The sequence below is a fragment of the Carcharodon carcharias genome, chromosome 17, assembly GCF_017639515.1.
Source record: "Carcharodon carcharias isolate sCarCar2 chromosome 17, sCarCar2.pri, whole genome shotgun sequence".
In the NCBI taxonomy this organism is placed as follows: Eukaryota; Metazoa; Chordata; class Chondrichthyes; order Lamniformes; family Lamnidae; genus Carcharodon; species Carcharodon carcharias.
Window position 1 is genome coordinate 52585685 of NC_054483.1, and position 18860 is coordinate 52604544.

Here is an 18860-nt window from a genome sequence, read left to right on the forward strand (position 1 = left end):
TTAAACTTCGATTAAAACTGGATATGTTGCGTCTATTCACAGATGGTGACGAATGCTCTGACCCCAATTTTAATTCGTGGGAGCTGTTTTGTTTGGGGGAGGGGAACGGTCATTAAAATAACGTGACTCCTTACTGAACCCCTCTTATCCTGCTCCCTTCCTGATGGATCCCGATCTTAAACTGCTCTTTCGAGCAGACGAGCAGGATGTCCACAGGAAGGAAGTCAGGTTCCAAATTATACATGCAGATTTGGGTCCAATAATGCCATTCGGCCCACTCTGCAACTTCATCCTGAAGCCTGAGATAGATAGAGGAGAGTGTCAGCTCCTTCGTCTGGTAATAGCTGCTGGGAGTTCCCCTCTTACCTGCCCCCTGACTCCAAGGCACACTGACAGGAATCCGACTTCTCCAGTTTGTGTCTTTTCATTCTGTTGTTAGTTTGAAATTCCCCCCACCTGCTCCCTGGGCTGAGAAGATCAGTTGGACAGAAAGGATGGGGGAACCTCCAGCCAGCTCCCCCCATAAATTAGGCCATGGCCAGTCTGCTCTCCCTGATTTTCTCTCCAACTGCTTCGCGCACTGGATATATTCAGAATCCAAAAACTTCAAAATAAGGCGCAAAATATTGCAAATGTTGGAAACACCATCAGGAAATGTGGGTCACGTGCTGCATCTCTGTCAGTTTGTGTAGAGCAAGCAGACCAGTCACCCTTGGGACAAAATTCTCTTCAAGAGAAAGGGCTCAGCTTCAATGGCTATGTAGACTGACTAAATGGGACTTCTTCTCCCTCAATTGTATAATGAAAATACATTATCTTTTGCAGAATGGCTTTACTCCTTTATACATGGCTGCACAGGAGAATCATCTAGAAGTTGTAAAGTTTCTCCTGGACAATGGTGCAAGTCAGAGCATCGCAACTGAGGTATCTCCACATCTTTATTCTCTCTGCCTTGATTGATATAGCGTTACTCTTCAGCCTTACTTAAAAAGACATGAAAATGGGACACACGGCGTAGAAAGAATTTCCTCAGTCGCATTTGTCTTGATGGGTCACATGGGACATTTTTAATTTGATAAACCCAAGACAATTATATCTCCCACCAGAGAGAGCTCTCCAGCGCTTTTTCAAATGGTGCCATGGGATCTTTTATAGCCAACTCAGAGAGCAGACAGGACCCCAATTTAATGTCTTGTCTGGAAGACGGCATCTCTGACAGTAGAGCCCTCCCTCAGTACTGTGGTGGAGTGTCAGGCTATATTATAAACTCAGATCTCCATGGGGATTGAACCCACTGCAAGCACTGCTCCAACCCAAGATCCACAACGGGGTAATCATCCCTTTAACTCATGAGTTCCTTATCTGGTGAACGTTGCTGAAAGAAGAGGCATGTCAAAGTTTTTTGTTTTGTACTTTTCAAGGCACCTCGCAAGAATACCAATATAAGGGGAAAACAGCAATTTATACTGTATGTGAAGAGAATGCTGCTTGGTTGGCAAGTGGCATTGCCATGGAGAATGGTGATGGTGACTGACAGTTAACTGTTAAGCATTGTTGATATTTAAACCAGGCAGCTTGACCCTGGTTGGTCAAGGCATTGCCCTGAGGAATGAGTCAGCGAATGGCTGTCACTTATTTTGTTTAGCCGAAACAAGTGTAATGTGTGTACACGTTCTTTCTGTCTGCAAAGAACAGGGCCCTGTGTATTAATATATGTAGCTTCCAGTACATGCAAATGTGCCACACTCATAAATTGGTTGCCCGTGTAATTCTTAGCACACTGAGGATTATTTGGCAAATGTTGTTCAATCGCGGAATCACATCTAGTGTTGGAGACTGTTTTGAGTTTTGCAAGCACAGGCTGGTTGGGTACAGTCTGTACCCTGCCCATTGTGTGCACAGCGGCTGGGACATGCTGTTTGATACGATCCGCATTTGCCAACTTCTCAACCAATCAGCACTCTTTTCACATACAGTATAACTTGGTATTTTCTCCTTATATTGGTATTCTTGCGAGGTGAACTGATGAGTGCAAGACATAAAGCTTAAACATGTCTCTTTTTTCCAGCAATATTCAAGTTCTGTGCTACCAAACGACTATCTGGTGACTATTATGAAATAGAATGCATGAGCGAAACTCCAGATCAGAGGACTTAATATCTGTTATTGTAAGCAAGTTTGCTTATGATTATAGGATCTTGCAGCACAGAAGATGGCCATTTGGCCAGCATACTGCTGCAGGCTCTTTGAAAGAGCAATCCAGTTAGTCAAATTCTGCAATGCCAATGAATAGGAACATGAATTTAAACATCGGCACGTGTTGTCCAAGGCTTGCTGGTACAGAGCTGTGTGGCCCCCAAAGGTAAAAACAGAATTGAATGCTCTTGCTGAGGTGAAGGTAATGAACTCAAAATCCCTCCAGGGAAAGAGAGCCTCCCTGACAGCCACTGTCCAGTCTCTGGGTGCTGGGAACCTCCTTCACATGAAGAGCAATCATCCTGATAAAGCTGAGCTCAAACATTGTTGTTAAATGGCGAGATACTTAAATTTTTACATGGGATTTACAGCACAGATCATTCTATCCAGCAGCTCTGTGCCAGTGTTTATGTTCCACACAAGCCTCCTCCCTCCCCATTTCATCTAAATCCTATTAGCATAACCTTTTATTCTTTTATGACTGGTGCATTTAACTAGCTTCTCCTTAAATGTATTCATACTGTTCATCTTGGCCCCAAGTTCCACAATCTCACCACTTTCTTGGTAGAGGAGTCCTGCACACCGTCAGTGCCAGGGAAATCATTCTGCCTTTTCTCTTCCCCCGCTGCAGGATGGCTTTACGCCACTGGCAGTCGCGCTGCAGCAAGGCCATGACCAGGTGGTCTCCCTGCTGCTCGAGAACGACACAAAGGGGAAGGTCCGCCTGCCAGCCCTGCACATTGCTGCTCGCAAGGATGATACCAAAGCTGCTGCTCTTCTCCTACAAAACGACCACAACGCTGATGTGGAGTCCAAGGTAATCCTCGTACACCACTTGCATGCTTTGCTGCGGCCTGTGGCCCGCTCTCTCTCTCTCTCTCTCTAAACTGTGGCCTCCTCCCTCTCTCTAACCTGTGCCCCCCCCCTCTCTCTCTCTCTGTCTCTCTAACCTGTGCCCCCCCCTCTCTCTCTCTCTCTGTCTCTCTAACCTGTGGCCCCCTCTCTCTCTAACCCGTGGCCCCCTCTCTCTCTCTCTCTAACCCGTGGCCCCCTCTCTCTCTAACCTGTGGCCCCCTCTCTCTCTAACCTGTGGCCCCCTCTCTCTAACCTGTGGCCCCCTCTCTCTCTCTCTCTAACCTGTGGCCCCTTCTCTCTCTCTCTAACCTGTGGCCCCCTCTCTCTCTAACCCGTGGCCCCCTCTCTCTCTAACTTGTGGCCCCTTCTCTCTCTCTCTAACCTGTGGCCCCCTCTCTCTCTAACCTGTGGCCCCCCCCTCTCTCTCTCTCTCTCTCACTCTCTCTCTCTCTCTCTCACTAACCCGTGGCCCCCTCTCTCTCTAACCTGTGACCCCTCTCTCTCTCACTCTCTCTCTCCCTCTAACCCGTGGCCCCCTCTCTCTCTCTCTCTCTAACCTGTGGCCCCCTCTCTGTCTCTCTCTAACCCGAGGCCCCCCTTCTCTCTCTCTCTCTCTAACCCGTGGGGCCCTCTCTCTCTCTCTCTCTCGCTCTGTAAACCATGACCCACGCTCTCTCTCTCTCTAAGCCATGGCCTCCCTCTCTCTACCCCATGGCCCCCGGTCCCTCTCTCTAACCCAAGGCCCCCTTTCTATCTCTCTCTCTAACCCGTGGCTCTCTCTCTCCACCCCTCTCTCACTCTCTCGCTCTCTCTCAGTCTCTGTCTCTCTCTCTCTCTCTCTCTCTCTCTAACCCGTGGCCCCCTCTCTCTCTCTCTAACCCATGGCCCCCTCTCTCTCGCTCTTTAACCCATGGCCCCCCCTCTCTCTCTCTCTATCTCTAACCCGTGGCCCTCTCTCACTTTCTCTCTCTCTCTAACCCATGGCCCCCTTTCTTTCTCTAACCCATGGCCCCCTCTCTCTCTCTCGCCCCCTCTCTCTCTCTCTCTCACTCTCTCTAACCTGTGGCTCCCCCCCTCTCTCTCTAGCCCTTGGCCCTCTCTCACTCTCACTCTAATCTGTGGCCCCCTCTCTCTCTCTCTCTAACCTGTGGCCCCCTCTCTCTCTCTCTCTCTCTAACCCATGGCTGCCTCTTTCTCTCTCTAACCCATGGCCCTCTCTCTTTCTCTCTCTCTCTAACCTGTGCCCCCCTCACTCTCTCTCTCTCTCTAACCCGTGGCCCCTCTCTCTTTCTAACCCATGGCCCCCTTTCTCTCTCTAACCCATGCTCCATCTCTCTCTCTCTCTCTCTTCTCTCTCTAACCTGTGGCACTCTCTCTCTTTCTCTCCCTCTCTCTAACCCGTGGCTCCCTCTCTCTCTCTGACCCATGGACCGCTCTCCCTCACTCTCTCTCTCTCTCTAACCTGTGGCCCCCTCACTCTCTCTCTCTCTCTAACCCGTGGCCCCTCTCTCTTTCTAACCCATGGCCCCCTTTCTCTCTCTAACCCATGCTCCATCTCTCTCTCTCTCTCTCTCTCTTCTCTCTCTAACCTGTGGCACTCTCTCTCTTTCTCTCCCTCTCTCTAACCCGTGGCTCCCTCTCTCTCTCTGACCCATGGACCGCTCTCCCTCACTCTCTCTCTCTCTCTCTAACCCGTGGCCCCCTCTCTCTCTCTGACCCATGGACCGCTCTCTCTCACTCTCTCTCTCTCTCTCTCTAACCTGTGGCCCCCTCATTCTCTCTCTCTAACCCGTGGCTGCCTCTCTCTCTCTCTCTATCTCTAACCCATGGCCTCCCTCTCTCACTCTCTCTCTCTCTATCTCTAACCCATGGCCCTCTCTCGCTTTCTCTCTCTCTCTCTAACCCATGGCCCTCCCTCTTTCTCTCTAACCGTGGCCCTCCCTCTCTCTCTCTAACCTGTGGCCCCCCTTCTCTCTCTCTCACTCTCTCTCTCTCTCTAACCCGTGGCCCCTCTCTCTCTCTAACCCATGGCTCCCTTTCTCTCTCGAACCTGTGGCCCCCCCCTCTCTCTCTCTCTAAACCATTGCCCCCTTTCTCTCTCTCTCTCTCTAAACCATGGCCGCCTCTCTCTCTATCGCCCCCCCCCCTCTCTCTCTCTCACCCGTGGCCCTCTCTCTTTCTGTCTCTCTCTCTGTCTCTCGCTCTCTAACCTATGGCCCCCCGTTCTCTCTCTAACCGTGGCCCTCCCTCTCTCTCTCTAACCTGTGGCCCCCCTTCTCTCTCTCTCACTCTCTCTGTCTCCCACTCTAACCCATGGCCCCCTTTCTCTCTCTTTCTAACCCATGGCTCCATCTCTCTCTTTCTCTCTCTAACCCATGGCCCCCTTTCTCTCTCTAACCTGTGCCCCCCCCACTCTCTCTCTCTCTCTCTAAACCATGGCCCCCTTTCTCTCTCTCTCTAACCCGTGGCCCCCTCTCTCTCACTCTCTCACCCGTGGCTCTCTCTCTTTCTCTCTCTCTCTCTGTCTCTCGCTCTCTAACCCGTGGCCCCCCGCTCTCTCTCTAACCCATGGCCCCCACCCCCTCTCTCTCTCTCTCTCTCTCTCTCTCTCTCTCTAACCTGTGGCCTTTCTCTCTCTCTCTCTAGCCTATGGCCCCCTCTCTCTCTCTCTCTATCTCTAACCCGTGGCCCTCTCTCACTTTCTCTCTCTCTCTAACCCATGGCCCCCTTTCTTTCTCTAACCCATGGCCCCCTCTCTCTCTCTCGCCCCCTCTCTCTCTCTCTCTCTCACTCTCTCTAACCTGTGGCTCCCCCCCTCTCTCTCTAGCCCTTGGCCCTCTCTCACTCTCACTCTAATCTGTGGCCCCCTCTCTCTCTCTCTCTAACCCATGGACCCCCCTCTCTCTCTCTCTCTCTAACCTGTGGCCCCCTCTCTCTCTCTCTCTCTAACCCATGGCTGCCTCTTTCTCTCTCTAACCCATGGCCCTCTCTCTTTCTCTCTCTCTCTAACCTGTGCCCCCCTCACTCTCTCTCTCTCTCTAACCCGTGGCCCCTCTCTCTTTCTAACCCATGGCCCCCTTTCTCTCTCTAACCCATGCTCCATCTCTCTCTCTCTCTCTCTCTCTTCTCTCTCTAACCTGTGGCACTCTCTCTCTTTCTCTCCCTCTCTCTAACCCGTGGCTCCCTCTCTCTCTCTGACCCATGGACCGCTCTCCCTCACTCTCTCTCTCTCTCTAACCTGTGGCCCCCTCACTCTCTCTCTCTCTCTAACCCGTGGCCCCTCTCTCTTTCTAACCCATGGCCCCCTTTCTCTCTCTAACCCATGCTCCATCTCTCTCTCTCTCTCTCTTTCTCTCTTCTCTCTCTAACCTGTGGCACTCTCTCTCTTTCTCTCCCTCTCTCTAACCCGTGGCTCCCTCTCTCTCTCTGACCCATGGACCGCTCTCCCTCACTCTCTCTCTCTCTCTCTAACCCGTGGCCCCCTCTCTCTCTCTGACCCATGGACCGCTCTCTCTCAGTCTCTCTCTCTCTCTCTCTAACCTGTGGCCCCCTCATTCTCTCTCTCTAACCCGTGGCTGCCTCTCTCTCTCTCTCTATCTCTAACCCATGGCCTCCCTCTCTCTCACTCTCTCTCTCTCTGTCTCTAACCCGTGGCCGCCTCTCTCTCTCTCTCTATCTCTAACCCATGGCCCTCTCTCTCTTTCTCTCTCTCTCTCTAACCCATGGCCCTCCCTCTTTCTCTCTAACCGTGGCCCTCCCTCTCTCTCTCTAACCTGTGGCCCCCCTTCTCTCTCTCTCACTCTCTCTCTCTCTCTAACCCGTGGCCCCTCTCTCTCTCTAACCCATGGCTCCCTTTCTCTCTCGAACCTGTGGCCCCCCCCCTCTCTCTCTCTCTAAACCATTGCCCCCTTTCTCTCTCTCTCTCTCTAAACCATGGCCGCCTCTCTCTCTATCCCCCCCCCCCCTCTCTCTCTCTCACCCGTGGCCCTCTCTCTTTCTCTCTCTCTCTGTCTCTCGCTCTCTAACCTATGGCCCCCCGTTCTCTCTCTAACCGTGGCCCTCCCTCTCTCTCTCTAACCTGTGGCCCCCCTTCTCTCTCTCTCACTCTCTCTCTCTCCCACTCTAACCCATGGCCCCCTTTCTCTCTCTTTCTAACCCATGGCTCCATCTCTCTCTTTCTCTCTCTAACCCATGGCCCCCTTTCTCTCTCTAACCTGTGCCCCCCCCACTCTCTCTCTCTCTCTCTCTCTAAACCATGGCCCCCTTTCTCTCTCTCTCTAACCCGTGGCCCCTCTCTCTCTCTAACCCATGGCCCCCTTTCTCTCTCTTTCTAACCCATGGCTCCATCTCTCTCTCTCTCTCTCTCTAACCCATGGCCCCCTTTCTCTCTCTAACCTGTGGCCCCCCCCTCTCTCTCTCTCTCTAAACCATGGCCCCCTTTCTCTCTCTCTCTCTCTAACCCATGGCCCTCCCTCTTTCTCTCTAACCGTGGCCCTCCCTCTCTCTCTCTAACCTGTGGCCCCCCCTTCTCTCTCTCTCACTCTCTCTCTCACTCTCTCTCTAATCCGTGGCCCCTCTCTCTCTCTAACCCATGGACCCCTTTCTCTTTCTTTCTAACCCATGGCTCCATCTCTCTCTCTCTCTCTAACCCATGGCCCCCTTTCTCTCTCTAACCTGTGGCCCCCCCCTCTCTCTCTCTCTCTCTCTCTGTCTAAACCATGGCCCCCTTTCTCTCTCTCTCTCTAAACCATGGCCCCTTCTCTCTCTCTCGCCCCCCCCCCCTCCCTCTAACCTGTGGCTCCCTCACTCTCTCTCTAGCCCGTGGCCCTCTCTCTCTCTCTCTCTCCCTCTTAACCGTGGCCCCCTCTCTCTCTCTAATCCATGGCCCCCTCTCTCTCTCTCTCTCTCTAACCCGTGGCCCCCTCTCTCTCACTCTCTCACCCGTGGCTCTCTCTCTTTCTCTCTCTCTCTCTGTCTCTCGCTCTCTAACCCGTGGCCCCCCGCTCTCTCTCTAACCCATGGCCTCCTTTCTCTCCCTCTCTCTCTCTCTCTAACCTGTGGCCTTTCTCTCTCTCTCTCTAGCCTATGGCCCCCTCTCTCTCTCTCTCTCTCTCTCTCTTACCCATAGCCCTCACTGTTTTTCTCTCTCTCACTCTCTGTCTCTTGCTCTCTAACACGTGGCCCCCTGTCTCTCTCTATCTCTCTTTCTCACCTGTGGCCTCGATCTCTCTCTCTTGCCCCCTCCCTCTCTCTCTCTCTCCCTCTAACCTGTGGCCCCAACCTCTCTCTCTCTCTCTCTCTCTAACCCGTGGCCCCCCTCTCTCTCTCTAACCCATGGCCCCCTTTCTCTCTCTCCCTCTAACCTGTGTCCCCCCCCCACTCTCTCTCTCGATCTCTCTCGAACCCGTGGCCCCCTCTCTCTCTCTCTCGAACCCGTGGACCCCTCTCCCTCGAACCCGTGGACCCCTCTCTCTTTCTAACCCCTGGCCCCCACACTCTCTCTCTCTGTCTCTCTCACTCTCTCGCTTGCTCTCTCTCTCTCACCCACGGCCCCCTCTCTCTCACCCATGGCCACCACTCTCTCTCTCTCGCCCCCTCTCTCCCTCTAACCCGTGGCCCCTTTTCTCTCTTTAAACCATGTACCCCTCTCTCTCTAGCGCCCCTCTCTCTCTCTCTAACCCGTGGTCCTCTCTCTCTCTAACCTGTGGCCCCCTCTCTCTCTCTGTAACCCATGGCCCCCTCGCTCGCGCGCTCTCTCTCTCTAACCCAGGGCCCTCTCTCTCTCTCTCTAACCCAGGGCCCTCTCTCTCTCTCTCTAACCTGTGGCCCCCACTCTCTCTCTCTCTCTCTCTCTAACCTGTGGCCCGCCCCCTCTCTCTCTCTCTCTGTAACCCATGGCCCCCTCGCTCACTCTCTCTCTCTAACCCCTGGCCCCCTTCTCTCTCTCTCTCTACTCTCTCTCTAACCCGTGGCCCCCGCTCTCTCTCTCTTTCTCATCTGTGGCCTCGATCACTCTCTCTAACCCATGGCCCCCTTTCTCTCTCTCTTGCCCCCTCTCTCTCTCTCCCTCTAATCTGTGGCCCCACCCTCTCTCTCGAACCCATGGCGCTCTATTGCTCTCTCTCTCCCTCTAACCTGTGGCCCCCCTCTCTCTCTCTCTCTCTCAATCTCTCTCGAACCTGTGGCCCCCTCTCTCTCCATCTCTCTCTGTCTCAAAAACCCATGGCCCCCTCACTCATTATCTCTCTCTCTCTCTCTCCCTCCCTTTAAGGTGTGCCCCACACCCCTCTCTCTCTCTCTCGATCTCGATCTCTCTCTAACCCATGGCCCCCTTCTCTCTCTCTCTCTCTCTCTCTCTCTCTCTCCCTCCCTCTAAGGTGTGCCCCCCCTCTCTCTCTCTCTCTCTCTCACTCTCTAACCCATGGCCCCCTTTCTCTCTCTCTCTCTCTCTATCTAACCGATGGCACTCTTTTTTTCTCTCTCCCTCTAACCTGTGGCCCCCTCTATCTCTCTCTCTCTCTCTGTACCCAAGGCCCCCTCGCTCGCTCTCTCTCTCTCTAACTAACCCATGGCCCCCTTCTCTCTCTCTCTCTCCCTCTCTCTCTAACCCGTGGCCCCCTCACCCGCTCTCTCTCTCTCTCTCTCTCTCTCTCTAACCCATGGCCCCCTCTCTCTCTCTCTAACCCATGGCCCCCTTCTCTCTCTCTCTCTCTCTCTCTCTCTCTCCCTCCCTCTAAGGTGTGCCCCCCCATCTCTCTCTCTAACCCATGGCCCCCTTTCTCTCTCTCACTCTCTCTCTCTCTCTCTCGAACCCGTGGCCCCCTCTCTCTCTCTAACCCGTGGCCACCTCTCCCTCGAACCCGTGGACCCCCTCTCTTTCTAACCCATGGCCCCCTCTCTCCTGCGCTCTCTCTCTCTCACCCATGGCCACCACTGTCTCTCTCTCGCCCCCTCTCTCTCTCCCCCCCTCTCTCTCTCACCCCCTCTCTCTCTCGCCCCCCCTCTCTCTCGCCCCCCCCCTCTCTCTCGCCCCCCCACTCTCTCTCGCCCCCTCTCTCTCTCTCTCTCTAACCCGTGGCCCCCTTTCTCTCTTTAAACCATGTCCCCCTCTCTCTCTCGTGCTTCTCTCTCTCTCTCTCTCTCTAACCCATGGCCCCCCCTCTCTCTCTCACTCTCTAACCTGTGGCCCTCTCTCTCTCTAACACATGGCCCCCTCTCTCTCTCTCTCTCTAACCCGTGGCCCCCTTTCTCTCTCCCTCGCCCTCTCTCTCTCGCCCTCCCCTCTCTCTCCCTCCCTTCCTCCCTCTAACCTGTGGCCCCACTCTCTCTCTCTCTAGCCCGTGGCCCCCCTCTCTCTCTCTATCTCTTTCTAACCCGTGGCCCCTTCTCTCTCTCCCTAACCTGTGGCCCCCCCTCTCTTTCTAACCCATGGCCACCTCTCTCTCCCTCTAACCTGTGGCCCCCTTTCTCTCTCTCTCTTTCTCTCTCTAAGCCATGGCCCCCGCTCTCTCTCTCTAACCCATGGCCCTCTCTCTCGCTAACCATGGCCCCCTTTCTCTCTCTCTCACCCCCTCTCTCTCTCTCCCTGTAACCTGTGGCCCTACCCTCTCTCGCTCTCTTTCTCTCACTCTCCCTCTAACCCGTGGCCCCCTCTCTCTCTCTCTCCCTCTAACCTGTGGCCCCTCCTCTCTCTCCCTCTAACCCATGGCCCCATTTCTCTCTAACCCATGGCCCCTCTCTCTCTCTCTAACCCGTGGCCCTTTCTCTCTCTCTCTCTCTCTCTAACCCATGGCCCTCTATTTCTCTCTCTCTCCCTCTAACCTGTGCCCCCCCCACTCTCTCTCTTGATCTGTCTCGAACCCGTGGCCCCCTCTCTCTCTCTCTCTCTCTAATCCGTGGCCCCGTCTCTCTTGAACCAGTGGACCCCTCTCTCATTCTAACCCATGGCCCCCTCTCTTTCGCGCTATCTGTCTCTCTCTCTCTCACCCACGGCCCCCACTCTCTGTCTCTCGACCCCTCTCTCCCTCTAACCCGTGGACCCCTTTCTCTCTTTAAACTATGTCCCCCTCTCTCTCTCTCTCTCTAACCCGTGGCCCCCTTTCTCTCTCCCTCGTCCTCTCTCTCTCTCTCTCTCTCTTTCCCCCTCCCTCTAACCTGTGCCCCCCCCCCTCTCTCTGTAGCCTGTGGCCGCCTCTCTCTCTCTCTCTCTTTCTAACCTGGGCCCCTTCTCTCTCTCTCTAACCTGTGGCCCCCTCTCTCTTTCTAACCCATGGCCCCCTCTCTCTCCCTCTAACCTGTGGCCCCCTTTCTCTCTCTCTTTCTCTCTCTAACCCATGGTCCCCTCCCTCTCACTAACCCATGGCCTCCTCTCTCTCTCTCCCTCCAACCTGTGGCCACCCCTCTCTCTCCCTCTAACCCGTGGCCCTCTCTCTCTCTCTCCCTCTAACCCGTGGCCGCCTCTCTCTCCCTCTAACCCATGGCCCCCTCCATCTCTCCCTCGCCCCCTCTCTCTCGCCCCCGTCTCTCTCTCTCTCTCTCACCCTCCCTCTAACCCGTGGCCCCCCCTCTCTCTCTCTCTCTAGCCGGTGACCCCTCTCTCTCTCTCCCTCTTTCTAACCCGTGGCCCTTCTCTCTCTCTCTCTCTCTCTCTCTCTCTCTCTAACCCGTGACCCCTCTCTCTCTCTCTCTTTCTAACCCATGGCCCCCTCTCTCTCTCCCTCTAATCTGTGCCCCCCCTCTCTCTCTCTCTCTCTCTAGCCCATGGCCCCCTCTCTCTCTCTCCCTCTCTCTGTCTCTCTCCCTCTAACCTGTGGCCCCCTCTCTCTCTCCCAAAAACCCATGGCCCCCTTCTCTCTCTCTCTCCCTCCCTCTAACCTGTGCCCCCCCCCCCACGCTCTCTCTCGATCTCTCTCGAACCCGTGGCCCCTCTCTCTCTCTCTCTCTCTCTCTCTCTCTCTCTAACCCATGGCCCCCTTTCTCTCTCTCTCTCCCTCTAACCTGTGCACCCCCTCCCCATTCTCTCTCTCGATCTCTCTCAAACCCATGGCCCCCTCTCTCTCACTCTTTCTAACCCGTGGCCCCCTCTCCCTCGAACCTGTGGACCCCTCTCTCTTTCTAACCCATGGCCCCCTCTCTCTCTCTCTCACCCACGGCCACCACTCTCTCTCTCTCTCTCTCGCCCCCTCTCTCTCTCGCCCCCTCTCTCTCTCTAACCCATGGCCCCCTTTCTCTCTTTAAACCATGTCCCCCTCTCTCTCCGCACCCCTCTTTCTCTCTCTCTCTCTAACCTGTGGCTCCCTTTCTCTTTCTCTCGTCCGCCTCTCTCTCTCTCTCTCTCTCTCTCTCTCTCCTTCCCTCTAACCTGTGGCCCCCTCTCTCTCACTCTCTCGATCTCTCTCGAACCCGTGGCCCCCTCTTTCTCTCTCTCTAACCCGTGGACCCCTCTCTCTTTCTAACCCATGGCCCCCTCCCTCTCTCCCGCTCTCCCTCTCCCGCTCTCTCTCTCTCCCGCTCTCTCTCTCTCCCGCTCTCTCTCTCCCGCTCTCTCTCTCTCCCGCTCTCTCTCTCTCCTGCTCTCTCTCTCCCGCTCTCTCTCTCTCCCGCTCTCTCTCTCTCCCGCTCTCTCTCTCCCGCTCTCTCTCCCTCCCGCTCTCTCTCTCCCTCCCGCTCTCTCTCTCCCTCCCGCTCTCGCTCTCTCTCCCTCTCTCTCTCCCGCTCTCTCTCTCTCTCCCGCTCTCTCTCTCTCTCTCTCTCCCGCTCTCTCTCTCTCTCGCTCTCTCTCTCTCTCGCTCTCTCTCTCTCTCCCGCTCTCTCTCTCTCCCGCTCTCTCTTTCCCGCTCTCTCTCACCCGCTCTCTCTCACCCTCTCTAACCCATTGCCCCCCCCTCTTTCTCTTTTAACCCATTGCCCCCTCTGTCTCTCTCTCTCTCTCTAACCTGTGGCCCTCACTCTTTTGCTCTCTCTATCTCTCTCCTGCTAACCCGTGGCCCCCCTCTCTCTCTCTCCCTCTAACCTGTGGCCCTCCCCTCTTCTCCCTCTAACCCATGGCCCCCCCTCTCTTTCTAACCCCTGGCCCACTCTCTCTCTCTCTCTCTCTCTCTCTCTCTAACCTGTGGCCCCCCCTCTCTCTCTCTCCCTCACTCTGTAACCCATGGCCCCCTTGCACGCTCTCTCTCTCTCTAACCCATGGCCCCCTCTCACTCTAACCCATGGCCCCCTTCTCTCTCTCTCTCTCTAACCCATGGCCCTCTTTCACTCTCTTTCTCTAACCCGTGCCCCGCACCCCCCCCCCTCTCTAACCCATGGCCCCCTTTCTCTCTCTCTCGACCTCTCTCTCTCTCTCTCTCCCTCTAACCTGTGGCCCCACCCTCTCTCTCTCTTGCTCTCTCTAACCCGTGGACCCCTCTCTCTTTATAACCCATGGCCCCCTCTCTCTCCCGCTCTCTCTCTCTCTCTAACTTGTGGACCCCTCTCTCTCTCTCTCTTTCTGACCCATGGCCCCCTCTCTCGCTCTCTATCTCTCGCTCTCTCTCGCGCGCGCTCGCTCTCGCTCTCTCTCGCGCGCGCTCGCTCTCTCTCTTGCTCTCTCTCTCGCCCCCTCTCTCTCTCTCTCTCGCCCCCTCTCTCTCTCTAACCCGTGGCCCCCTCTCTCTCTAACCTGTGGCCCTCTCTCTCTCTCTAACCCATGGCCCCCCCCTCTCTCTCTCTCTTCTAAAACCCATGGCCCCGCTCGCTCGCTCTATCTCTCTCTCTCTCTCTAACCCGTGGCCCCCTCTCTCTCAAACCCATGGCCCCCTTCTCTCTCTCTCTCTCCCTCTAACCTGTGGCCCCCCCCCCCATCTCTCTCTCTCTCTCTAACCCATGGCCGCCTTTCTCTCTCTAACCCGTGGCCCTCTATTTCTCTCTCTCTCCCTCTAACCTGTGCCCCCCCCACTCTCTCTCTCTTGATCTCTCTTGAACCCGTGGCCCCCTCTCCCTCGAACCCATGGCCCCCTCTCTCTCTCTCCCTCGCTCTCTCTCTCTTGCTCGCTCTCGCTCGCTCACTTGGTCGCTCGCTCTCTCTCTTGCTCGCTCGCTCTCTATCTCGCTAACCTGTGGCCCCCTCTCTCTCTCTCTCTAACCCATGGCCCCCTCTCTCTCTAACCCATAGCCCCCTCTCTCTCTCTCTAACCCATAGCCCCCTCTCTCCAATTTGTGGCCCACTTACAATTGTGTTGTCAAGTGGAGAGCACATTAGGAGTAAACAAAGCAAATACCAAAAGTGGTGTGTTCTTATTTATTTTTTGGCCGTCTGGTCCCCTCCAAGTAGGGTTACCTATCCTCCAAGATTGAACTGGTGTCTTCAGGAATTGAAGATTATTCTCCAGAACGTTGCTGTGAGTAACCCAGGAGGCGAATCATCAGGGTATTAAATAAACGTTTTCAATGTCCCGAGCATCCAGCTAGGTAACAAAATGCCTGCTTATTTTCCAATTGGCTTGTGTTCTGCAAAGATGGGTATGATTGGTGATGAATGACAGGAGCACCGGGCTGTGGAGGTTGGAGGCAAGAGACTGGGTGCTGAAACCTCCAGGAATGTGTCCAACCAGAGTTGGCAACCCAATAGTGAGGTTAAAAAAGTAAACATTTACAAAATCTTTGTTTTACAGGGATGTCTGTGATTGCTTTTCTTTTCAAAAATTGTGTTCAAATATTTTCATTTGAGAGAATATTTCAGATAATGTAAAGTTAGTGTGCAAGGAATCTCTTCCTCTTCAACCCCTTCCTATCCAGTCTTACACTTCCCTCCTTCCATTGTTTTGTTGCCGTCTCTACTTCCCATTTTGCTTGGATCACTGCTTTTTTTTTCCGTTTGTCATCACAGGGCTTTACGAACTCTCATCACCCGTTGGTGAACTAATCCTTCATTTTTCTTTCCTTCTTTCTCTGCCCAATGTGCTATCGTAGATGATGGTGAATAGGACCACAGAGGTATATATGTTATATGCCACGTCACTCATAATCTTTGTGCTGCTGCTGCTTCATCTCTCTTTTTTTCTGGCTATGCTTTCTTTTTTGATTTGGAGAGTTTAACTGCTTCCGATAATGTAGCATGTCCAAATCTGGAGAAATAGATCAAATCGCAGGGCTTTCTGCAGTTGGTCCTGAGAGCTTTAGGCCCAGGATATTCTCCTGTCTTCCCTACTTCTGTTGTCATTTTGAAAGTTGCCAAAAATGGTTAACTTCCCATTTCGAATTTATTTTGATCGGAACACAAACTCGATCAATACTTGGAAGAGCCAATTGGGCCCTTGCTAGAGTTGCGATGTGATAAATATACTGAGAACTGCAGACAGCCCTGATCGAGTGTGCATCCAGGATTGACTTCTCAAGCTGCTGCATGACACTTACCCTGCAAGTGTCAGCACAAAGGGACTTTAAGAGCCTTAAAAAGAAACACAGACACATCCTTAAACACAGGATCTTTTTCCCCCCACAGTAAGCATGGCTATGAAACTTGCTGAACATTTTTGCAAATGCGCCTAGTAACTCCAGGACTCCAGTAGTGTGGGGCCCGAATTATTAGTTGCATGCTCTTAATCACTTAAAACACGAGATGACAAGCCCTGTCTAACATTATACAATGATGGAGATGAGCTACTTGCCAAGTGGGACCACATCCAAATGTATCGGATTCCTAAAGACAATTGATCTGTTTTATCGATCCGAACACTTGTCAGTTCAGCATCCACAGGAACTTTTGACCGAGCATGGTTACGCACAAGTCACTTGGATCTTCACCCTGTTCCCTTTGCCACTTCCTTAAAGGGGATGTGTTGTCCCATACTTCTGGCTGGGGAGACAGCAAATCACAATTGAGAGTAATCCAGACTGGTTGATGGTGTGTCTGCCACAGTATCCCATAGAACTGGCTAATAACATAGCTACCTGTTCTGTATTCTGCTGATGGCTGCAGCAGATGACTCTATTGAATGGGAAATAGCCTCCACAATGTGGACTACTTGTCATATTGTGCTAACAGCCCACCTCTCCAATGGGATGGCATGTACCCTTTAAGCACACTTGGACCCACGGGCAAGTGGTGCATTTAAACTGTGTGGTTTGATTTTTACTGTAAGATCCAATAATTGGGTCACACTCATTGTTTTATGCATATTATATAATTCACGGAGTACAATTCCACTGATGCATAAGTCACTTTCTATCTTTCAAGCTTAAAAAGGGCTTGATACGATGACTTAATTTATTTTACTGTAATGTTTCAATTTGCACGTACTTAATGCAAGAATTTGTCTACCCTTCAAGTACAATAAGATGACCAAACTATGTTAAAAGCCGTGGCCTGACCATGCTGAGGCAAGGGGCTGAAGTCTATGTGAAGCTTTTATGTGAGGTGTTTTGCTGGTAATGGTGAGGGCTGAGCCAGTCCCGAGGAATTGGATTTATCACCCAGTGTTGATGTAAAGAACTGCTGTATTAGGTGTAGCACAACTCTCATGCACAGTTGCATTTCCAGTAGAATTGCTTCATTGATCTATTTGAAGCCAGCTAACTGCTGATGTAGTGATGGGGTTTAGAGTTTGTGGGGGTAATCTTGATTTTGGGTGATATTAATTCAGCGGCCTGTTATGCATATCTCCCCATTTTCATTTTGGTTGATGTTTAGGTTCTGGCCAGTTTTAATCCTAAAAAGGATCTTTTGCGAATCAGTTCATAGGCCAAGATTTGGAAATGGTGGTGTGGTGGGAGGGGGATACATTATTTTTTAAATCCATCCATGAAATCTGCCTTCTTTGGGGATGTAAAAAAACAAGGGGAGTAATAAGGCAGAACATGTAAACCGAAGAACATCATAAAATGCCAGTCATATAAACTGTAAGATATGCTGCGATTCAGGATTCCCTTTCAAAAATCCACTGCTTGGAATTTAACTAAATTAGCAGTTACATTCTACAGCCTAGTTTGCAGATGAAATTTTCTGTAATTGCTTTTTTGGTGCGAATTTATATTCATATTAATATACTGCCAGGGTTATGAGAGGTCTGGTAAAACCTAGGTCACAATCATTCTGTGCAAACATCTCCTATGTTTCCAGAGATTATCAAACACACAATAAACCTCCTGTGATGGTGGGTGCTCTGCACGATGTTGGTTTATTGCTGCTGAAAGGGGACAGGGTGAATCCACACAGATGTGTGGCAACTCCAGATTTAGACTCGAGTGCTCGCTGCAGCTCAGCACTGCAGACCTCCTTTGCCTTGGGTTTCATAGTGCACTGACTGACTGGAATCAAAGCAAAGCTCAGGTGGCCATATGTAGCAATAGCGAACCAAACAAGCTTGGAGTGAGGATGTGGCATTGCAGAATCTTTCTCTGGGGTTAACTGCAGAGCCTCAACTAACCAGCAACCGCTTTGGTGAAATGAAGTGCCTTTGAGGCTGATGTGCATCATACAAGCAAAACTGAAAGCTCAAAATCTTTTCTTTCTTTCAGAGTGGTTTTACCCCTCTCCATATAGCTGCTCACTACGGGAATATAAATGTAGCAACACTGCTACTGAATCGAGGTGCTGCTGTAGATTTCACAGCCAGGGTAAGATCCTGAATCATGATTTGACAGTATGTTTTCTCCTGTACTTCTTTAATGTTTTCTCCCTGCAGGTCTCGAATCAAAAATATGCCAAGACAAACAAGAAAGTGGTGTTTGTTCTAACTTGAGATTTAGTGGCATGTATTGTGAAATGATTCCATTTGTTTAAGTACTAGCACAAATACCATGGTGTTGCTCATAGACAGACAATGAACACCACTTTTTCCATATATAAAATGACAACAGAATTGAGAGGAAGGTTTTCAGAAATTCACTCCACCCAATGGCCAGAACCTGCCACTACCCTAATGGCTGATAAAATTGAATGGAAATGTTCGCAAAGCATTTTACAATGGGCAGTGCTGAAATAAAAGTGTGACAAATATTCTGGCAAAACAAGGCAAAGCGAGCATGCAGTAACTGTGTGTCTCATTCAGATGTTGTGGGATACAGTATGTGCGGATTAGAGGCACGAAGGGGTAAGTGTAGGATGTTTGGAAGAAACGTCCTCTTGGCTCTCCTCCACTGGGGGTATTCCACACCTCATGCCTGGATCTGTTGGAGATGGGCTCTGGCCCTGCCCTGAAAGAAACTGGAAATCTGCTTTCAAGGAGATATCTTCACAAATTGGTTGATTAAATCATACTTCTGCCCTCGAACCACAGTGTTCCTTTTGAAGGTGTACAGCTACTTAAAGAAATAGGTTAATTGTCCATCTGATTGGCAGGGCCACAATCTAAATCTATTTAAGCATTTGGATTGCAGCTGTACCTGAGTGCCCGTCCCCACCCTGACCCCATAGCCCAGACAATGTGCCCTATAGTAATACAGGTCATGTGCTTATTAATGCACCCCTTCTACCCTGAGGTAGTGGATGGCAGTGGGGCTGGTTGGATGAGGGAATAAGATCCCTAATGGGTTAAAGGAAAAGGGGCTATGAACCCATCTCTTTCTTCATTCCCAAATTGTAGGCATTGCTGGCAAGGCCAGTATTTATTGCCCACAGCTTGCCCATACATTGCCCTTGAGATGCTGGTGGTGACTGCCTTCTGAACCATTAGTTACAGCTTTGATACAACTGAGTGGTTTGCTAGGCTCCATGTGGAGAGCTCAAGCGACACAGGCAGAGGCCCGGGGTAAATTTGCCACCTTGCCCTTTGGGTTTAGCCTGTGCTTATTTCAGGAAGTCAAGGGGGACTGTGGAGGAAACAACACTACGG

The 18860-nt window shown here is 52.2% G+C and overlaps 1 protein-coding gene across 1 annotated transcript in view; it reads left to right on the plus strand.

The window, feature by feature from the left end:
• The window catches only part of ank3b (ankyrin 3b), a 754597-nt gene that overhangs the window by 562189 nt on the left and 173548 nt on the right, over positions 1 to 18860 (plus strand). The window contains exons 5-7 of the mRNA XM_041209573.1: positions 826 to 924; positions 2828 to 3013; positions 17545 to 17643. Of these exons, the coding sequence (XP_041065507.1) occupies positions 826 to 924; positions 2828 to 3013; positions 17545 to 17643 (384 nt within the window). The remainder of the gene's footprint in view (positions 1 to 825; positions 925 to 2827; positions 3014 to 17544; positions 17644 to 18860) is intronic.